Source organism: Diabrotica undecimpunctata, chromosome 10 (genome assembly GCF_040954645.1).
Source record: "Diabrotica undecimpunctata isolate CICGRU chromosome 10, icDiaUnde3, whole genome shotgun sequence".
NCBI classification, from domain to species: domain Eukaryota; kingdom Metazoa; phylum Arthropoda; class Insecta; order Coleoptera; family Chrysomelidae; genus Diabrotica; species Diabrotica undecimpunctata.
The window spans coordinates 54,935,772-54,952,856 of record NC_092812.1 but is presented as its reverse complement, the minus strand read 5'-3'; the positions used below and the strand labels follow the sequence as shown (position 1 = coordinate 54,952,856).

The window sequence follows — 17,085 nt, the reverse complement described above, 5'->3', positions numbered from 1 at the left end:
GGACATTGAAATAGAAAACGGGAAGGCGGATTTGCATTAGTTCGCGTTGTCGGTAAAAAGAGAGAACATTTTTATGTTGTGGAAATTCTAAAATTATATGGTGCTATGTTAGAGGTACGCTATCTTAAGAAGGGAACCAGTTATTCAGAAAATAAATTTGTTTATAATTGAACAAACATATGAACTTTCCATGAATGATATAATTAAAATATTACCCGTGCCAGTCCCTGTTGGGTCTACTTCTAGACAAACAAACTTTATGGTTTTTACGGTAGCCTTTACAAACTATGTAATAGGTTAGTTAAGGTTAGCTTTAAGCTTGTAATCACAAATTTCATAATAGAGATCACTTGTTTCTACTTGAATTGATTTATTGTGTTTTTACCCTTTCGTCTTATAGTACATGCCTATGTGTCCCAAGGTAAGGGATGGTATAGTACCTTGGGACAAAAACTAAGATAAAAAAAAATTTCATGTATTCATAATAAAAATAGAAACTTAAATAATACTGGACATGTACTAGATGCTTATAGGAAACAGGTATGCGTCAATATATATTTGAGTTATTGAAAAGAAATATTAACATGCGCTTTATTTAGAAAAGTGTCCCAACGTACAGTACTATCCCTTACTTTACATTTGAATATGCATATTTGCCTAAGTCTGCGGATCATACACAACAATTATTTTAAAATAACTTACCAGTATACTGCTACTATCGTCTGTATCAACATCTTTAATGCTATTCGTTTTCGAGCTGCTGCTCCCAATTCCATAATCGCTTAAATCATTTGAATCGTCCTCGTATAAAGGAATATTAAATTTATGTCTGCCCCTACTCCTACAACGAAAGAAATACGGTTTATATTCGATATGGACACGGAGACAAAAAGATTTCTAAAAAGATGGCTCAGAAATGAGTATCTTTCAAGTCTACACATAAAAATATAAAGGGAACGAGCAGAGGCGAGCCTGGCGACGGGCTGTCTTCGCTCATATACCTTTTAGATCCTTCAAAAACCTGTATAAGATTTTTTCAGCTGATTTTTTTCTTCACTGGCCTAATTTAATGCATGCTTGCAACAGTTTATGTAAAAATAACAGTAATGACTGTAAAGATACCAAATATTTACACAGATTTTGTATATTACGAGTCTTGGTGCGAGTTTTATAGATCATATAAACAGATTCGGCAAAGATCAGGAGCCTAGTTATCTCGATGACACCATTTGAACGTTATTTTTTGTTAAAAAGAACTTTTTAAAAGTAGATAAATATGTACAATGAGAGCTAAGATATGAGTCAACATTTATTAAACACCTAAAATTGTCTACCAGATTTTTAAAAAATATTAGTATATTTTTTAAAATAACCAAATAAGAGAACTACATCGATGTTATAAAATATACGGAAAATATATGTGTAAGCTTAAAAATATCCAATACGCGAGTATTGCCTTTCAAATAGGAATATCTTCTCCTTTGAAACCAGAAACTATAGTAACACTATTAATTTTCTGTAGGTCATTTTACATCTCGCATTACATTGCACATTTTCAACCTCAGAGATAAATAAAATGCATAAGAATTCACCTTCGTTATAGTTTTAAAGTATAGTGAAAAATACAATGATACAAAAATTATACTGGATGGAAATCTGGAACAGGGAATACAGTATAAATTATAAGATGAAATTTAAATATATAAATTTTACGTTTAAATTGATAAAATACACGAATAGCAAAAATTAAATCTATCACACAAGTTGAGAGTCATAATCGAAGGGTACAGGGAAAAATCAGATACGTCACTTTTTATTAAAAATCTTGGTAGAGACGCCATTAAATTCTTCGAATGACAACCTATAATTTAGAGTACTAAAACTGGGAAAAAACTACCGTAGTATGGCGTAAAACAATGTCTAAAATATAGCGTACCGAATAAGAACCCAGCTTAGTCCAAACGTCCAGCGGAAAAAAACAGCGATATCATATAAACAAACCGGCTGACGCAATATTCATTTTTAAGAAACATGCCAGTATTATTGTAACCGCAAAAGTGTAAGTTCTTGTTTGTTAGTGTGATTATTAATAAACGACTATAGCTAATAGTGATTCGGAGAGGTTCGTTGAAAACAAAATTATGCCTTCAAAAAAAAAAAAAAAAAAAAAAAAAAAGGAACACAACCGGCTGGATGTCAGAGGTCTCTAAAATGTTGAAGTTGGACAGCCTTGTAACTTCTTAAAGTTGAAGTACTTTGAGGTAATTAATGATGCGCAAAGAAAAGAGATATTGAGAAATTTTAATGCTCTCACGATGGGCAAAATTATTATTTGGCTGGTTTAATTACGGTCTTACCTGTCCAGCATAGAAGGCCTCGTCGAAACGAGAATTCTGCCACTTTTCATGATGAAAGTTATGCGTATCGAGTTCCGAGTTCGCGATTGTGATATATGATAGCCAAAGCTTTTTGTCCAATTTAACTAAGCTGCCACCGTGCTTCGGAGGGCACGTAAAGCCGTCGGTCCCGGCTACGAAAGTAGTCGTTAAGTCATGTTAGGGGCGCTTGCGTGAACTGAAAACCCTAACACTAGACCTTAGCCAGAAGGTTACACGAACTTTTTTTTTGTTCCATTCATGGGATTACAAAAAATAAAATAAATTATATAAAGGAAAGCCTCAAACGAAATGGTGCAGCTCCTCAGGATAGACGTGGAAAGCATAGTGCAACACATAGGAAGCTGGACGACTTAACAAAAGGTTATGTGACCACATCAAAAGTTTTAAGGGTCGTCAGAGTCACTATAGTATGAAAAATACAAAAGAGACTTATTTACCAGAAGAGCTGATCAAAAAAATGTTTAACCTCTTTAAGGAAAAGCATTTAAATGCTAAAGTCTCATATGAAATGTACAGAACAATTTTTAATAAGGAATTTAATATTGCTTTTCGATACCCCAGAAGTGACACATGCGCAACGTGTGATGAACTTAGAGAATTAACTATGAACGATTTGCATAAAAGAAAGGCTGAAGCGTTCTATTCAAGGAAAAGGCAAGCCAAAAAATCTACAAAAAGGCAACAGAAAGAAAGTCATCTGCATTGATTTTTCAAAAAAAAAATTAATTCCGAACATTGCCACCAGTCCCCTGGCATTTTCTCTTCTTTCCATATATTTTTCAATAGTGCCAGTATTTTTCCTCTTAGTTCCCTTCCTCCGTATTTTATTAGTTCCATATTAATTCCATCTTTACCAGGGGCTTTTCCATTTTTGCTTCTTTGTATTACTTCATCTACTTCGTCTGCTTCTTATTCATGCACCGTTTCCTCCTCGTTATGCATTTCTTGTTCTGTTGTTTCCTCCGTCAAGAGCTCTCTGTAGTAATCCCTCCATACTTGCTTGTATTCTTGATCCTCTATTATCACTGTTCCCTCTCTATTTTTTATTCCGTTTGTTTTGCCTTTGTATTTTTTGTTTTGTTCTTTAATCTTTTTGTAAAAACTTTTCGTATTTCCGTTTGTTCTTTCCTGCTCTATATCCTACATTAATTTTCTTTTTTAGTTCAAAAATAAAAACGGCTGGTTTTTGTCTGTTTTAGGTGACATTGCTACTTTTGTTCCTGCAAAACTGTGTGATGCAGATTTTTTTGCAATAAAGCCGACTTCAGTTTTTGTAAACCAAAAAAAATATAGTTATAAATACTTTATAATAATGTTAACTTCTGTCTTATATAAACTACTGTTTATAATCCCTTTTTGAAATAAAAATAATTGGTTTTGAACATTAAAATTCAATTTACTCAGTTGTGAAAAGAAATGATATATAATTATTTTTCCCTGTACCCTTCAATTTATTCATAGAACCATAGACACTTACCTTTCTTCCATCATTTCGTTAAAAGTTTTACTTTTTCTTCTGCTTTTCTCATTTTCTTCTTGTTCTGTCAGTTTTTTTACTTCTACTACCCGTTCTATGATGTGTTCTTGCCTTTTTCTTCTGCTACTCTTCCAGTTGTCAAGATTCTGGAAAGAAAACAATAAAAATAAATTTGTTAGTTGTTAATAAGTTTGAGTTATTGCCCTAATGCTTAGTTTAACCAGAAAGTATTATTTCTAGTGAATCTAACATTTTTAAATATTTAACATCATGTTACCGTTTGCCAATCTTCAATTTCTGTTCTCATTTCTTTTTCTTCTCTTTTTATTTCCTCTACTTTTTTTATTTGTTCGTGGGCTTTTTGGAAAAGAGGACAAGGCGCTACTTTTATAAATTGCAATGGATTCGTGGCAGGTTTTGGTGGTTCTGGCTTCGTTATTCGGCATTTTGTAGACATATACTCCGTATTTGAATTCTAAAAATCAAGAAAAACCAATTAAAATGATACAAATTAAACAAAGTACATATAGACAATTAAAGTTGAAAAATATTTATGGTATAAATGTCTAGTGAAGAGGCCTGATCAGGCATATAAACTCGTCACAGATAAAAAACGATTTAACCCTTAATTGGTATGGCGGGGTCAATTTTGACCCCAATCTAACTGTTTATTTAATTCTCAGAAAGACGGGAGGGGGCGGCAACCTCGCCTTACAGCTATTTCCCTACGACATCGAGTACATCGCTTATGTGTAGTAGAGTTAGAGTAATTTATTTAACTACAAAATAAATACAAATATTGTTTGTAACAAGTTAAAAAAATACAGAGCATATAAAAAAAGAATATAAAACGTAACTTAAATATATACAAACAAGAACACATATTAAACAGAAAAATAATTATGGCAAAGTTACGGATGGACACATTTTCTGTGAATTTCAGTTAGAACTTGAAATATGAACAGAGTAGGTAGCAGCATAATTTTTGAATTTGATAAAGAAAGGTCGGCAGTGTTCTAGGTAACTAATCCCTGCTAAAATCCTGATAATATTGGACCCAAAACTTGAGCCCTGAGGGATACCATACATCGGAAATTGTTTTTGAGAATCACACTGGTTGAAGTGAACATACTGATTACGATTTGACAGATACGAATCAATTAGCTGAATAGCATCAGTATGAAAATTATAATAAGGAAGTTTTCTGAGCAGAATACTTTGTGACAAACAATAAAAAGCTTTAGTGAGATCGACAAAGGATTCAAGAGTTTTAAGATATTGCTCAAATCCTTCTAAAATATTCAATAGCTAAAGTTGTTGTTTTATTTTTCCGAAATTCATACTGGTTTATGACAAATAGTTTATTAGATTTCAAATGTAGATTAATTTTTTATTTGATGAGGAAATAGAAATATGAAGAGATTAAAATGAAGAGAGAAAAATTTAATGTAAAGAAAAAACATACATTTTTAACTATTGGTGGAATTTAAATTAAACAATTATAAAATGATATATTCGAATTTACATAAACACATTCTCATTATTTTGTTATTATACCTTAAATGACCGACTAGAAGTTGAAGGTTTTCTACAAATTTAACTCAAAATATGCTCTTTCGTTTTGTCTACCTTTTATATCGGCTGAAAGACGGTACATTGGCTGGAATCCATGGACTTGTTTCAGTGTCACATCTGTTTAAAGAACTTCTGTTTACATTTTACATATGGCATTCGCAACCAGTATATATTTTGTCATAAATACGCGTACTTAATGATGTATACGAGGTACTTGATAAGCTGGGTTCTCCATATTATGGTAACGTTTTTTAATACATGCAGATATAATATTATACAGTATCAACCAAAATATATTCAATTATGTAAAGCTTTCATAAAATACATCAATTAAAATTAGCTGTTACCTGAACTGCTATGTAAGTTTGGAGATGTAAAATAACACCACAAATCCGCTGAATTACTAGCAATAACGAAATGCATTGCAAGAAGGTGAAAAAATGGCCATGATTCTACATGGAAATGATTCATACGTACAACTATTACCGTTCATATTAATTGATGATGAAGTCTTTGCCTTATCTGGGCAAGTTCTTAGAGAGTATCCGAATTAAGTAACAACGTATTTAGAATTATCGACTAATACGACCATGAAGAACGATAACGTACGGTTTGGTAGACTTCTCGATAAGTGGAGAATTTTAAATAGGATATTAATCCTCAACCCGATCGTACATTATTGCTAATTAAAGCCTGTTACCTCCTACATAATTGTATAAGAATAAAAGATGGATTCCAATTCGATGATACATTGTTTGATAGCAGTATGACAAATTTACAACCGACATAATTATAAGTGAGAACATTTTAGATTACTTTGATAAATACTTGATTGTAACAAGGCTCCATACCATGTAAGGTAGTGGCTCCCATTGCTGACAGTACCGATACCAGAATTTATTATTTATGTACCCTAAAGGCCGATTCACATTAGACGTTCAGGTCACGCTCCGCTCAAGTTCCGCTCACGATCAAGAATTGTGTACACTATTCACAGTAGGTGCTCAGGTGACGCTCCGCTCACGATCAAGAATTTCGGTATACTATTCAATTTGGCGGGACTCAGAGAATAGGCACAGTTCTTTGCATATATAAATTTGTTTAACATGTTTAAAGATTTTTCTAACAGTGATTTGGCTGTCATTGCTTTATGTTTGGATGAAGAAGAGCTTCAGTCAACCAATAAACAGCCAAGAATATGGGTGCACAATATTTTAAAAACAAGGAAAACAGAAGGGGAGTTTTTTACTCTGTATAAAGGTCTCTATGACGATGAAACTAAATTTTTTCAGTACTTTCGAATGACAAAACATAAATTTTATTGTACCGTATCAAAATACAGTCTATCTCCCTGGTTGTACAATTCCTTACAGCAGCGCACCAATTCAATCAACTGTTCGTCATCCATCGAGCTGCGAAAATCGTACCTTCACCTGACTGTTACTAATTCACACTACCCTGCCGCTCCACTCCACTCAGATCAAGTCACGATCAAACTATTCTCCTGGAGAATCGCCGCGGTCAAAAGAGCGGGACGGAACGTGAGCGTTGTGTTTACTGTGAATAGCACCATTTAAGATGCGTGTAAAAATACTTGACCGAACTTGAGCTGAGCGTGAGCGGAGCGTGACCTGAGCTATAATGTGAATCGGCCTTAAGACTATTTGAAACAGTACAGTCTGTAGTATTGGCGGTCTTTGCTTCCTTGGGTAACAGTTTGAATATGTTGGCATCAAGGCGTCGATAAAATAAATTTTAAGGTTGGTAACATTGACTACTTTGACTAGTTTTATAAGTTACGTAAAATTGCACGTTTTGCCGAAATTACTAAGCAAAAACACTAAGAAAATAGTTTATATAACTTGGGTGTGTGACGTTAATGTGTATTTAAAGGTCTTTTAGTGTAGATCCATTTAACAGTAATATAAATGTACGTGTTTGTTGTTAAAATTACCTTATGTTAATAAAGTAAGGTTAGATAGGGGGTGTCAGTTACTGGTACAAGATCCGAGCGAGTATCCAGTAAGTGACACTAGTGTCAGCTATCGAGTTTCCGATGTTTTTATACTTTGAATGAATATTTAAGTAGGAAACAGCTACTGGGTCCAAATAATATTTGTTTAATAATTTAGATTTTAAGGAAAAAGACAGTTAAGATTTGATGGAGAAAGACAGAGAGATAAAAGGAAACTTTTTATTCCGATAGGTATACTCTGTACGAGTACAAGAAACCAATTCGTTAAGGATTTTTGCTTAGTTGAGGAGATATGTTGTGGAATGCAATTTTTAGATTCCCCATGTCTCTAATAACATCTCTATCAACGTCTGTTTTGCCTTGCAATTCTTAGAAGGCACAGATTAAACCAAAAATCTGAATTTGGCCTCGAAAATTAGTTTACGGATTTTAATTTAGATTTTCTTTGTATTTCAGTTGACAATGCCGAAAAAATATTCTAATGAGACATTACGTCAAGCCCTGGCAGATATTAACAACGGAATACTTCCAATGGGCAAAAAATATGGGATCCCAAGAACTACATTAATATATAAAAAAGTGGTAAATACGCTAGAGAATACAGAAAGGGACCTGCTACAAATTTAACCCCTGATGAAGAAAATCTGTTGGTCAAATGGTTATTTTATATTTCTGATCGTGGTTTTCCAGCAACAAAGCTTCAGATCATTGATTCTGTAGAATTAATTTTTAAACTTAACAAACTTGAAAATAATTTCAAAAATGGAAGATCTGGCAAAAAGTGGTATTCTTGTTTTCTACAAAGACATCCAAAGTTGACACATAGAGTCGCGCAAAACCTAACCACCGGGAGGTCATCTGTCAATGAAGAAAATTTACGCCGCTGGTTTAGCGATATTAAATCGTACCTTGAGAAGAATAATTATTACGACATTTTTAATGATCCTAAATGAGCATTCAGTGCTAAGGAGTCAGCTTTTTATATGAATCCTAAAGGAAGCAGAGTTCTTACACGCAAGGGAGACTCCACTGTCTACAGCCATCTACCAAATGACGGGAAAGAGTGCCTTACTGTTCTTATGATAGCAAACGCAGCAGGAAACATTGACCCACGCATGGTGATGTTTGCTTATGAAAGGATTCTACCGGGTATATCTGCTTCTATGCCTAAATGTTTTGCAATTCGTAAAAGTGAAAGTGAATGTATGACCGCGGAAACTTTCTATGAGTATATAACAAACGTTTTTTATCCTTGGGCTGCGGAAAATGAAATTGAGTTTCCAAGTATATTTTTCGTTGATGGACATTCTAGTCAGTTGACTTTGCCTCTTAGTGATTTCTGTACTGAAAGAAAAATTATTCTTATTGCATTGCATAATTGCTGGAGAAATGAAGTAAACAATTGGAGAATACAAAACAATGGTTCAAAAATGAAGAAGGAGAATTTTGGACCATTTCTAGCAAAAGCCATAGAGAATTCCATTACTCCGAAAATTATATTGAATGGTTTTCGTGCTGCCGGTTTGTGCCCATTCAACGCCGATGCAATCAACTACCAAAAATATTTTAAGTCAAATAATACAGAAATTCACAATAATCCATTCCCCGTAGAAGAAAATCCACAAGAAAAAACATTTCAACAGAGACCTACATTGTCCCTAGCTTGTTAGAAGAATTTAATGCAGCAGACTCGGATACGTGGAACGGGAATATACAACATTAAAGTCTTTTTCAAGTTTGGCTGAAGATCAAAAATGAAAAACAACTTAACACATTTATCGTTTCCAAATTAAGTGACCCTGAAATCTCAACAACAGAGAAGACCGTTCAGATAACAAGGAGAACAGCATGGATAAATGCAATACAGATAAAGATCCACAACCACATTTTGATACGGATAATAATCCACCAGGTGGCGATGTTGCAGTTGTTGAACTCGATTTTAATGTTAACGATACAATTACTTTAGAAAACTTACAACAGTCTCCTTGAAAAATCACCTGAAAAAAAAATACCAATTGATGGACAAATTCCTACTCCATTTAAGAAGGCATTGTTTTGGCCAGACAAACCATGTTATAAAGAAACGAAAAAGAGTCGGTGAAAAGTTACCTTCTGTTGAAACTTCCACTCAGTGGAAACAATACCATTTAAAGAAAAAAATAGAAAAAGAATTCAAAGAAAAGAAGATTCTGAAAGAAAAAAAAACAAGCGGATATACAAGGAAAATTCAGATTCTTATAAAAAGAAGATTCTGAAACATCTCCATCGGATGAGCAATTAAATTTGGAATCTGATAGTGTTGATGATATTCTAGCTATTGTTCCAACATTCAACAAATCTCATTTAAAAGAAGGTGACCATGTTATTGTTATTTATGAAGATCAACACTACCCGGGAAAAATAAAAGAAGTAGAAGAAAATAAGGCGTTTGTTAGTGTTATGGTAAACAGCAACTTTAATTCGTGGAAATGGCCAAATAAAGAATTTGAATAAATAAGTTAATTTTTTTTATTTAAATACCTTTTTTGATATGTCAGGTATTGGGTATTTTTTTGGATTCTGCAAAATTTGCAATGCCAGGTATTGGAGACAAAACATGTATTTAAAAATAAGTTTTTTTTGGCAAGTTTTATTTAAATCAAATTTCCTTTCACATGTACAATTAGTAATAAACTTAATCATACATTTTGCTTAAGAGACCAAAAAAATCTGAGTAAAATTAACGTTTTAATATCAGAAAATGTATCTTTCTGGCCTTAGAGCGTCAGGTACTGGTGCCTCTACCTTAATATCAAGCTGGTAAGACAAAATTCCGAATAGAAGATTGACAGTTGAAATTACACATATCTGATAAATAATTACCGAGTACGTTATTTATTTTATTTATTTACAAAAATGGATATATGCTGTTCCAAACAACCACACAAAGTGAATCGTATTTAGCGCAAGCAATTTCTGTTGAAAATATGTTTACTTGACGTTTGGATTTCCCGTTCGGAAATAGTTCTTAAAATACAAATTAAATAAATTTTGTTTTTATTTCTTGGTAATACACAATTTTTTTAATAAGTAATTTTACTTGTTTCATTCATATCGGTATACCGAATTCCCTCAGTACGTCTACAAATGTTCTTCTTTTAATAATTATGTCAAAAATCATTTTAAGGCTGTTTTAGCAGTCCAAGCACACTGCGATTTGAAATGGGCGTATCACTTACTTTTCTACACTGCTTACGCGAGACCAGCTTTACTCAGTGCCGCCGGCCGACGGGTAGTTTAATAAAAACAAATACATTATTCTCCATTCAAATTATTTTTAACACGAACTAACTGACCGTACGTTCATGAGATTTGACGTCACGAAGGCGATAACGATGAAACTAAGCGCCAATGATGAGTAACACGTTTCACTATTAGATTTCAGTATTTTTTAGCAATTTTCTTTAAAGTTTGAACACGCTTTTCTCGATTATTACTGGACACAGAAAGGTGAAACAAAAATCAACGATTACAGAAAAAAAAACTCTTTCGAGTGATGGGCGTAAAAAGTTTGGTTATAATAGAACGTTAAACAGTATATTCCAATTTTTCAACAGAAGTTTCAAAAAAATAAAAAAAGTAAAACCATCAGTTTAAAGGCAACATAATTTCAAATAACGTGTCCAAATTTCGAGACATTTTGTCGGTAAATAACAGAGAAAACACTGTCCCTAGGTTTTGGTGCACCGATAAAACAGCCTTAAAGACACTCCTATCATTCCAGTTTTTTGCTAATACTGTTATCAATCCATGCGACAAATAGCAAATCATGAAAAAGACTATACGAATGATTACAATATGAACACAACGTATTTGATGGATGTAACGAGAAAGAGAAAATATGAATCACATGATTTATAATTAAGATTGCTTCCAGCCTGCCATAATTATAGAAGATGGATGACCATAACAAGAAAATTATACTTACTCGTCTCTCTTTATTTTGGTCCGTTGGGTATTCGTTATTCTCCATTACTGTCCATTTAAAATGTCATGCTGTTGGAAGATACGGATATCTATAACAAAAGAAAATTATATTGGTAAATACGATCCTCTGGCGTGGTGTATTATTAAAAAAATAAACGTATTTTAATAATTTATAATTATTACTATGTATTTATATAAATAATATACACTTATCAATAAAATTTAAATATTCCTTACGAAATAATGGTAAAATTCAATAACATTTTTATGAAAAATTTTAATTAATTATTTATTTTTCCGGGATTTTCCCAGGTGAAAATAGCACAATTCTTATTATTTTGTTTAGCGACCCCAGTTTTAAAAAAATGAAGGTTCTACATGCGATAGAAGCCAAGATATCACACATTTTGCCAACGCGCTTCAATTTGAAGTTCCACTCTAAAAAAAAACGGGTTATAACTTTTTACTATAACTTTTATTTGAACCATTTTACTTTAAAATATATAAGAAACGTTTTATAGGCAAAAAATATTTAAGAAAAAAAGCAAAATCAGCTGTACGTCTACACATATTTCTGAAAAAATCTTATACAGGTATTTAAGGAATCTAAAAGTTATATGAGGGATAGCTGATGACAATTACGTGGAAAAGTAGTACAAATAAAAGTTATAGATCATAAAAACTTCTTTAATATTGAGAGGTTCAAAATAAAAATACATAAAGAATTGACCTTTCAAAAAACCCTTATTTTTGCTGTAATTTATAAATTTTAATTGTGTTTAATAATGTTTGTGAAATAAACTTTGTTTTTTTTTGCATAATGACATGTAATATATCTACTGAAAATTTTGGTGAAAAAAATGTGCTAAATTTCAAACGGATCGACCAAATAGCTTATGAAAAATCGCAATCGATTCTTTGAGCCTTCGTTTTTAGGGTATATTAAAATTTGTTATTAAAAAAACAGTTTGAAAAAGGGATGACCTTTTAGTTTATAAACATTTATAATAACTTTGACTTTTTTGTCACACACTCGTATATAGGCCCAATGAAAAGCTGGTCAAAAAACACACTTCTCAAAAAAACCAGAACCTTCTATGACAAATAGGAAACCAGACGGATTTTTTTTTCTAAAAACCATATTTCCATTGTTTATTAACATTAAGCCTGCTTATAACCGTCTGAAATAAAAAATAACAAGCTATTATAAATGTTTAGAAGCTAATAAGTCAGCCCTTTTTAAACTGTTTTTTAATAACAAATGTAATAAAATGTTAAAAGTTTTTTTAATAAACCTTATAAATAAAGCCTTAAAGAATCGATTGCCATTTATAAAATACCTCTAGAGTGACTTTTGGGCAAGCACAGTTATTTAAATAATCGCATTCAGGGAGAAACAAATTGAATCGCATATTTCGTCGATCTGTTTGAAGTTTGGTAAACTTTAATCATTTATTAACTGCCATAATTTTAAAAAGTAGTATTACATGTGTGTTTATGCGAAAACAAAGCTATTGACATATATAAATTACTACAAAAGAAGTGTTTTTTATAACTATCTCGGTTAATTGTTTGCGTATTTTATTACGGAAACTCTTAAAATCAAGAACTTTTTATGATCTACAATGTTTATTTGAAACATTTTTTCTAGAATATATAATAAATAATAGGCAATAAACTATGTTTCTCACTTTTTAAGATTAAAAAAAAAACAAAACCAACTGTACGTCTTCACGGAATTTTCATCAGCTACCCCTCATATACCTTTTAGAACCTTAATTTCTGTATAAGCTTTTTCTGCTTTTTTTCTTCATTGACTGGGGTATTAGGAGATAATTTTAGTTGAGCCCGAAGAAAATAAAATTGTGAATTTGCTTAATGTAATCTCAAAGGCTTGTTCTGAAAATTAAATTTGGAAGCTTCAAGATATAAGCTTTAATAATGATATTCCATACTCAATTATTTACAACTTATTTTAAATACAGCAAGTAATAATACATATTAAAGCAAGTAATCTGGCAGATACTATAGTAGTTTTTACAATTTAATACAATTACTATAAAACTAGAAAAAAATGTATGTGAACTGAATATAAACAAAAAAGCAGAATTACCAGCATACTTGCGTCTTTATGCCCATGACCTATTTGGAAGAACGATTAATTCATTACAAGTACCTGCCCATTTGTTGTGGTACTGTGAAACGAATAGCCAAGGCCGATTCAACTAGATTAGTATTATTATAGAATAAAACTATAATTTATTGAAAGATTCTCAGGAAAAAGTAAATTTAACTGTACAGTTGGATTATTGTTTTAGTTTTTACTATTAACAATTAATACAAACAAAGAGTTTAAAATGGAAAATGATATACATTTTTATCGTTATCTGAAATGATCCATTTCAACTATATTTCGGCGTTAAATGCCACAATGAGTTCTTTGTAGATCTAAAAAATATTGAAATATGAAATATTTTAATAGATTTTCTTTCAATGTGAAAAAATATGTGACTATGTAAAAAGTACATGAAATTTTACTTATACAGGGTATACATTCTATTAAAATTATATATTATTATATATTAAAAGAAAAAATACAGTTTAATCTTTTTGTAAATTAACGAAAAGAAACTACATAGAACATTAAAAATAAACGAATTTATTCAGAGGTTTAAGAAAATTCAAGAATAGACATGAATTATATACAATTACATAAAGAACGTAGGAACAAATAAAACGAACATTACGTACATGAACACGTAACGAAAACTAAAGGTAAAATTGTTGAGATTTATCACCAATTTTCGAAATGAAATCCACCTGTTTCTATACAACGTATTTTTCAGACCATCAATGTCTAATTGACCTACAAAAATCAATAATGTTGTCAATTCTTGTAGTTCTTGTCGTGTATTTATATTTTCTCGATAAACCATTTCTTTCAATCTACCCCATATAAAATAGTCGACCGGAGGGTTAAGATGCTTGAAGATGTTGACGAACAGCAACTGAGAAGTGTGATGATGCCCCATCGAGCATAAGGCATTAGGCGGCTACATTGGCTAATAGATTCCTCATATTTTGTAAGAAATCTAAGCATACAGCACCTGCCAACAGTGCATTATAGAACTGGAGGCCTAAACATCATGGTTAATTTAGAATTTTAAAAAGACTACCTAAATTTAATTTAATGTTCAACTTGTCTCGCGCCACCCCTGACATGTCCTCACGCCCCCCAGTCTGAGAACCCCTGCTCTACTGTCACTGTTTGGGTAAGTAAAGTTATTTAAATAACTACTCTCGAGGATAAATAAATTGAACAATTACAAACTATTTGGTCTATCTAGCTGAGATTTGTCATTTTTTAAAATGTATAAACGTTTTATAGACAAAATATGATTTTTTTTTCACTTTTTATGATTTTTCACTTTTTATGATTGTTAAAAAAACAAAGCAAAATCAGCTGTACCTCTTTAACGATTTGTCCTTAGCTATCCCTCATATACCTTTTAGAACCTTCAAAAACCTATACAAGATTTTTACGTGAAATCGATGATTGGACTGGAGTAGTATAAATGTAGTTTTTGGTGATAAAGTACACCTTTTGTAATAGAAGCCTTAGGTTGAGTGTATCGTAGGCAGTAATAAGGTCTATGAAAGTAACATCTGTGATTTTTCGATTTTCGCAACCATTTTCAATAACAAAGATTCTACAGATATACTAACTTTAGTTATATTTATGGTTGATGACGATACCGTTTGAATTAATTAGTTCTTAGTAAAAGCGTAGCATACTGTTGGGTGTGTACGAATTTTAGAATAGTAGAATATTATGTTAGATTAGATAAGAGACGCCGCTGGGTGAACTCCTATTTTTGCGAAACATTAGTAATTTGGGTTATATTAAAATTGCTTATTGGTCATTTATTACAAGATTGTAAATGCAAGAATAATGAAGTGTTTGTTATAAATCAAAAAAACTGTAACAAATTGGTCGGACATGTCCCACATAAATTAACAACAACAAAATTTAAGGCTATCCATTCATTCTTCTTTAAAAATGCTGTTCGACAGGTCATGGTCGTAATAATTTCTGTCGAATTCTTTCAGCAACTACCGTTTCGAGTACAACATAAGAAATTAAAGATCCGAACATTCTATCCTAATAGACTCGATGATTTAATACTGTTAAATCATAAACAGCAAGCAAAAAGAACTGTTATATCATTTTTACAATACAGGCGACAGGACTGGACTAGCGACTAGAAATTCTACCATTTAGTATTTTTCAATGTATAGTTTTGTATTAGGTATGAGCTTACAAAAATCGATGAAATATTCCTACAACTATGTGCTACACTGCGCGTAATATATGCATAATAAAAAAATGTGGTGAAAGTGGAAAAATATTTTTAGAGGGTTCAGCGTTTACTTTTTTATTTTCGTCTTTGGCATATTATCGTTATTAGTATTTATCTCAAAAACTATTAACATTACGTTGGTCTTATTAGTATCCTCTTTTGTCTTCATTCCGTCATATTCTGAGTAGCTAGTACATCACAGTATTCTTCTATATTTTTTTTGTCTGTTAATAATGGTCTTTTATCATGATTGTAAAATTCCGCTGGGTAACATTGTTTTTCTAAAATATTTTTGACTTCTCTCAGATCTTTGGAATGATATTGTGGACTGGATAATTCAATTGCCCTGTCCGTTAGACTAAACACAGCAATTAAATTATTCAGCCCATAATATGTTACAGAAAATCTAAAAAAAGTCAAAAAAATTTTAGAACAAAATAATTACCCACCGGAATTTTACAATTTTACAATCATCTTGGAAAAAGAACCTTGTCATTAAAAATCCTTTTAGATGTAACCTCTATATAAGTTATAAATAATAAAGTTTTCATTGATAATGCCAATTCTGACTCCAGTACTCATAGAAACAATTAGTGTTACCAGTGACCCACGCTCTGCCGATGCTTATGCAGCGATCTACCTTTTGCCTTTGCGCCCCACGAATCTCGGAATTTTACTTTGCACCACTGATAGACCAGTCTTGTCTACGTTAAATTTCTATGCGGTTCAAAATGGTGATTTAAATATTGAAGCTCCAATAAGTCGAAAAATTCGTTAACGTTTTCCTTGTTAAATTCGAGAGCTCTAGCAAACGAAGTTCCAGTTGGCCTACGTAATGACAAAACTGTTTTATGCCTCATCAAAAACTAGTCTATCCAACTGCGTCCTGCCGTTTTGTTTTTAAAAGGATGTCTTATTCCATTCCTCACAGCTAATAAGTATACCAAAGTACATTATGTCCTTTTTGGCCGAACCATAAAAGATTGCCTCCATTGCTAAGAAATACTGTACTAACTCTAGTCCTTTCCCAATACTGTTTTTCTTCCCAATTTTGACTAAACTTCTTCGTAGGGTTTAGCGTTTAATTCTTGACATTGATGCACAAATCTCTGTAGAGTTGTTTCAGTAACATTAAATTATTTTTAGTCCCGTTTCGCCAACACCATGTCGCTTTCTTTCCATACCTTCCTAATTCGATTTTTAGGAGATTGTCTGTTATTCTCCATAGTGTATCTGCAAGAAAATACGCTATTATCAAATGATCATAATATGAGCACGGGCCATATTGCCAACAGTAAAACGGTCCATATATACGTCAGACATGCTTGA

The 17,085-nt window shown here is 32.0% G+C and overlaps 1 protein-coding gene across 5 annotated transcripts in view; it reads right to left on the bottom strand.

Annotated features, from left to right (window-relative positions):
* The window catches only part of smash (smallish), a 124,510-nt gene that overhangs the window by 15,896 nt on the left and 91,529 nt on the right, over positions 1–17,085 (bottom strand). For all 5 annotated transcript variants that reach the window (XM_072546662.1, XM_072546661.1, XM_072546660.1 and 2 more), the window contains 4 exons: positions 11,397–11,484; positions 4,154–4,351; positions 3,877–4,022; positions 703–841 (listed from right to left, as the gene is read on the bottom strand). In XM_072546662.1, coding sequence (XP_072402763.1) covers positions 703–841; positions 3,877–4,022; positions 4,154–4,351; positions 11,397–11,441 — 528 coding nt within the window. In that variant the 5' untranslated portion in view covers positions 11,442–11,484. The remainder of the gene's footprint in view (positions 1–702; positions 842–3,876; positions 4,023–4,153; positions 4,352–11,396; positions 11,485–17,085) is intronic.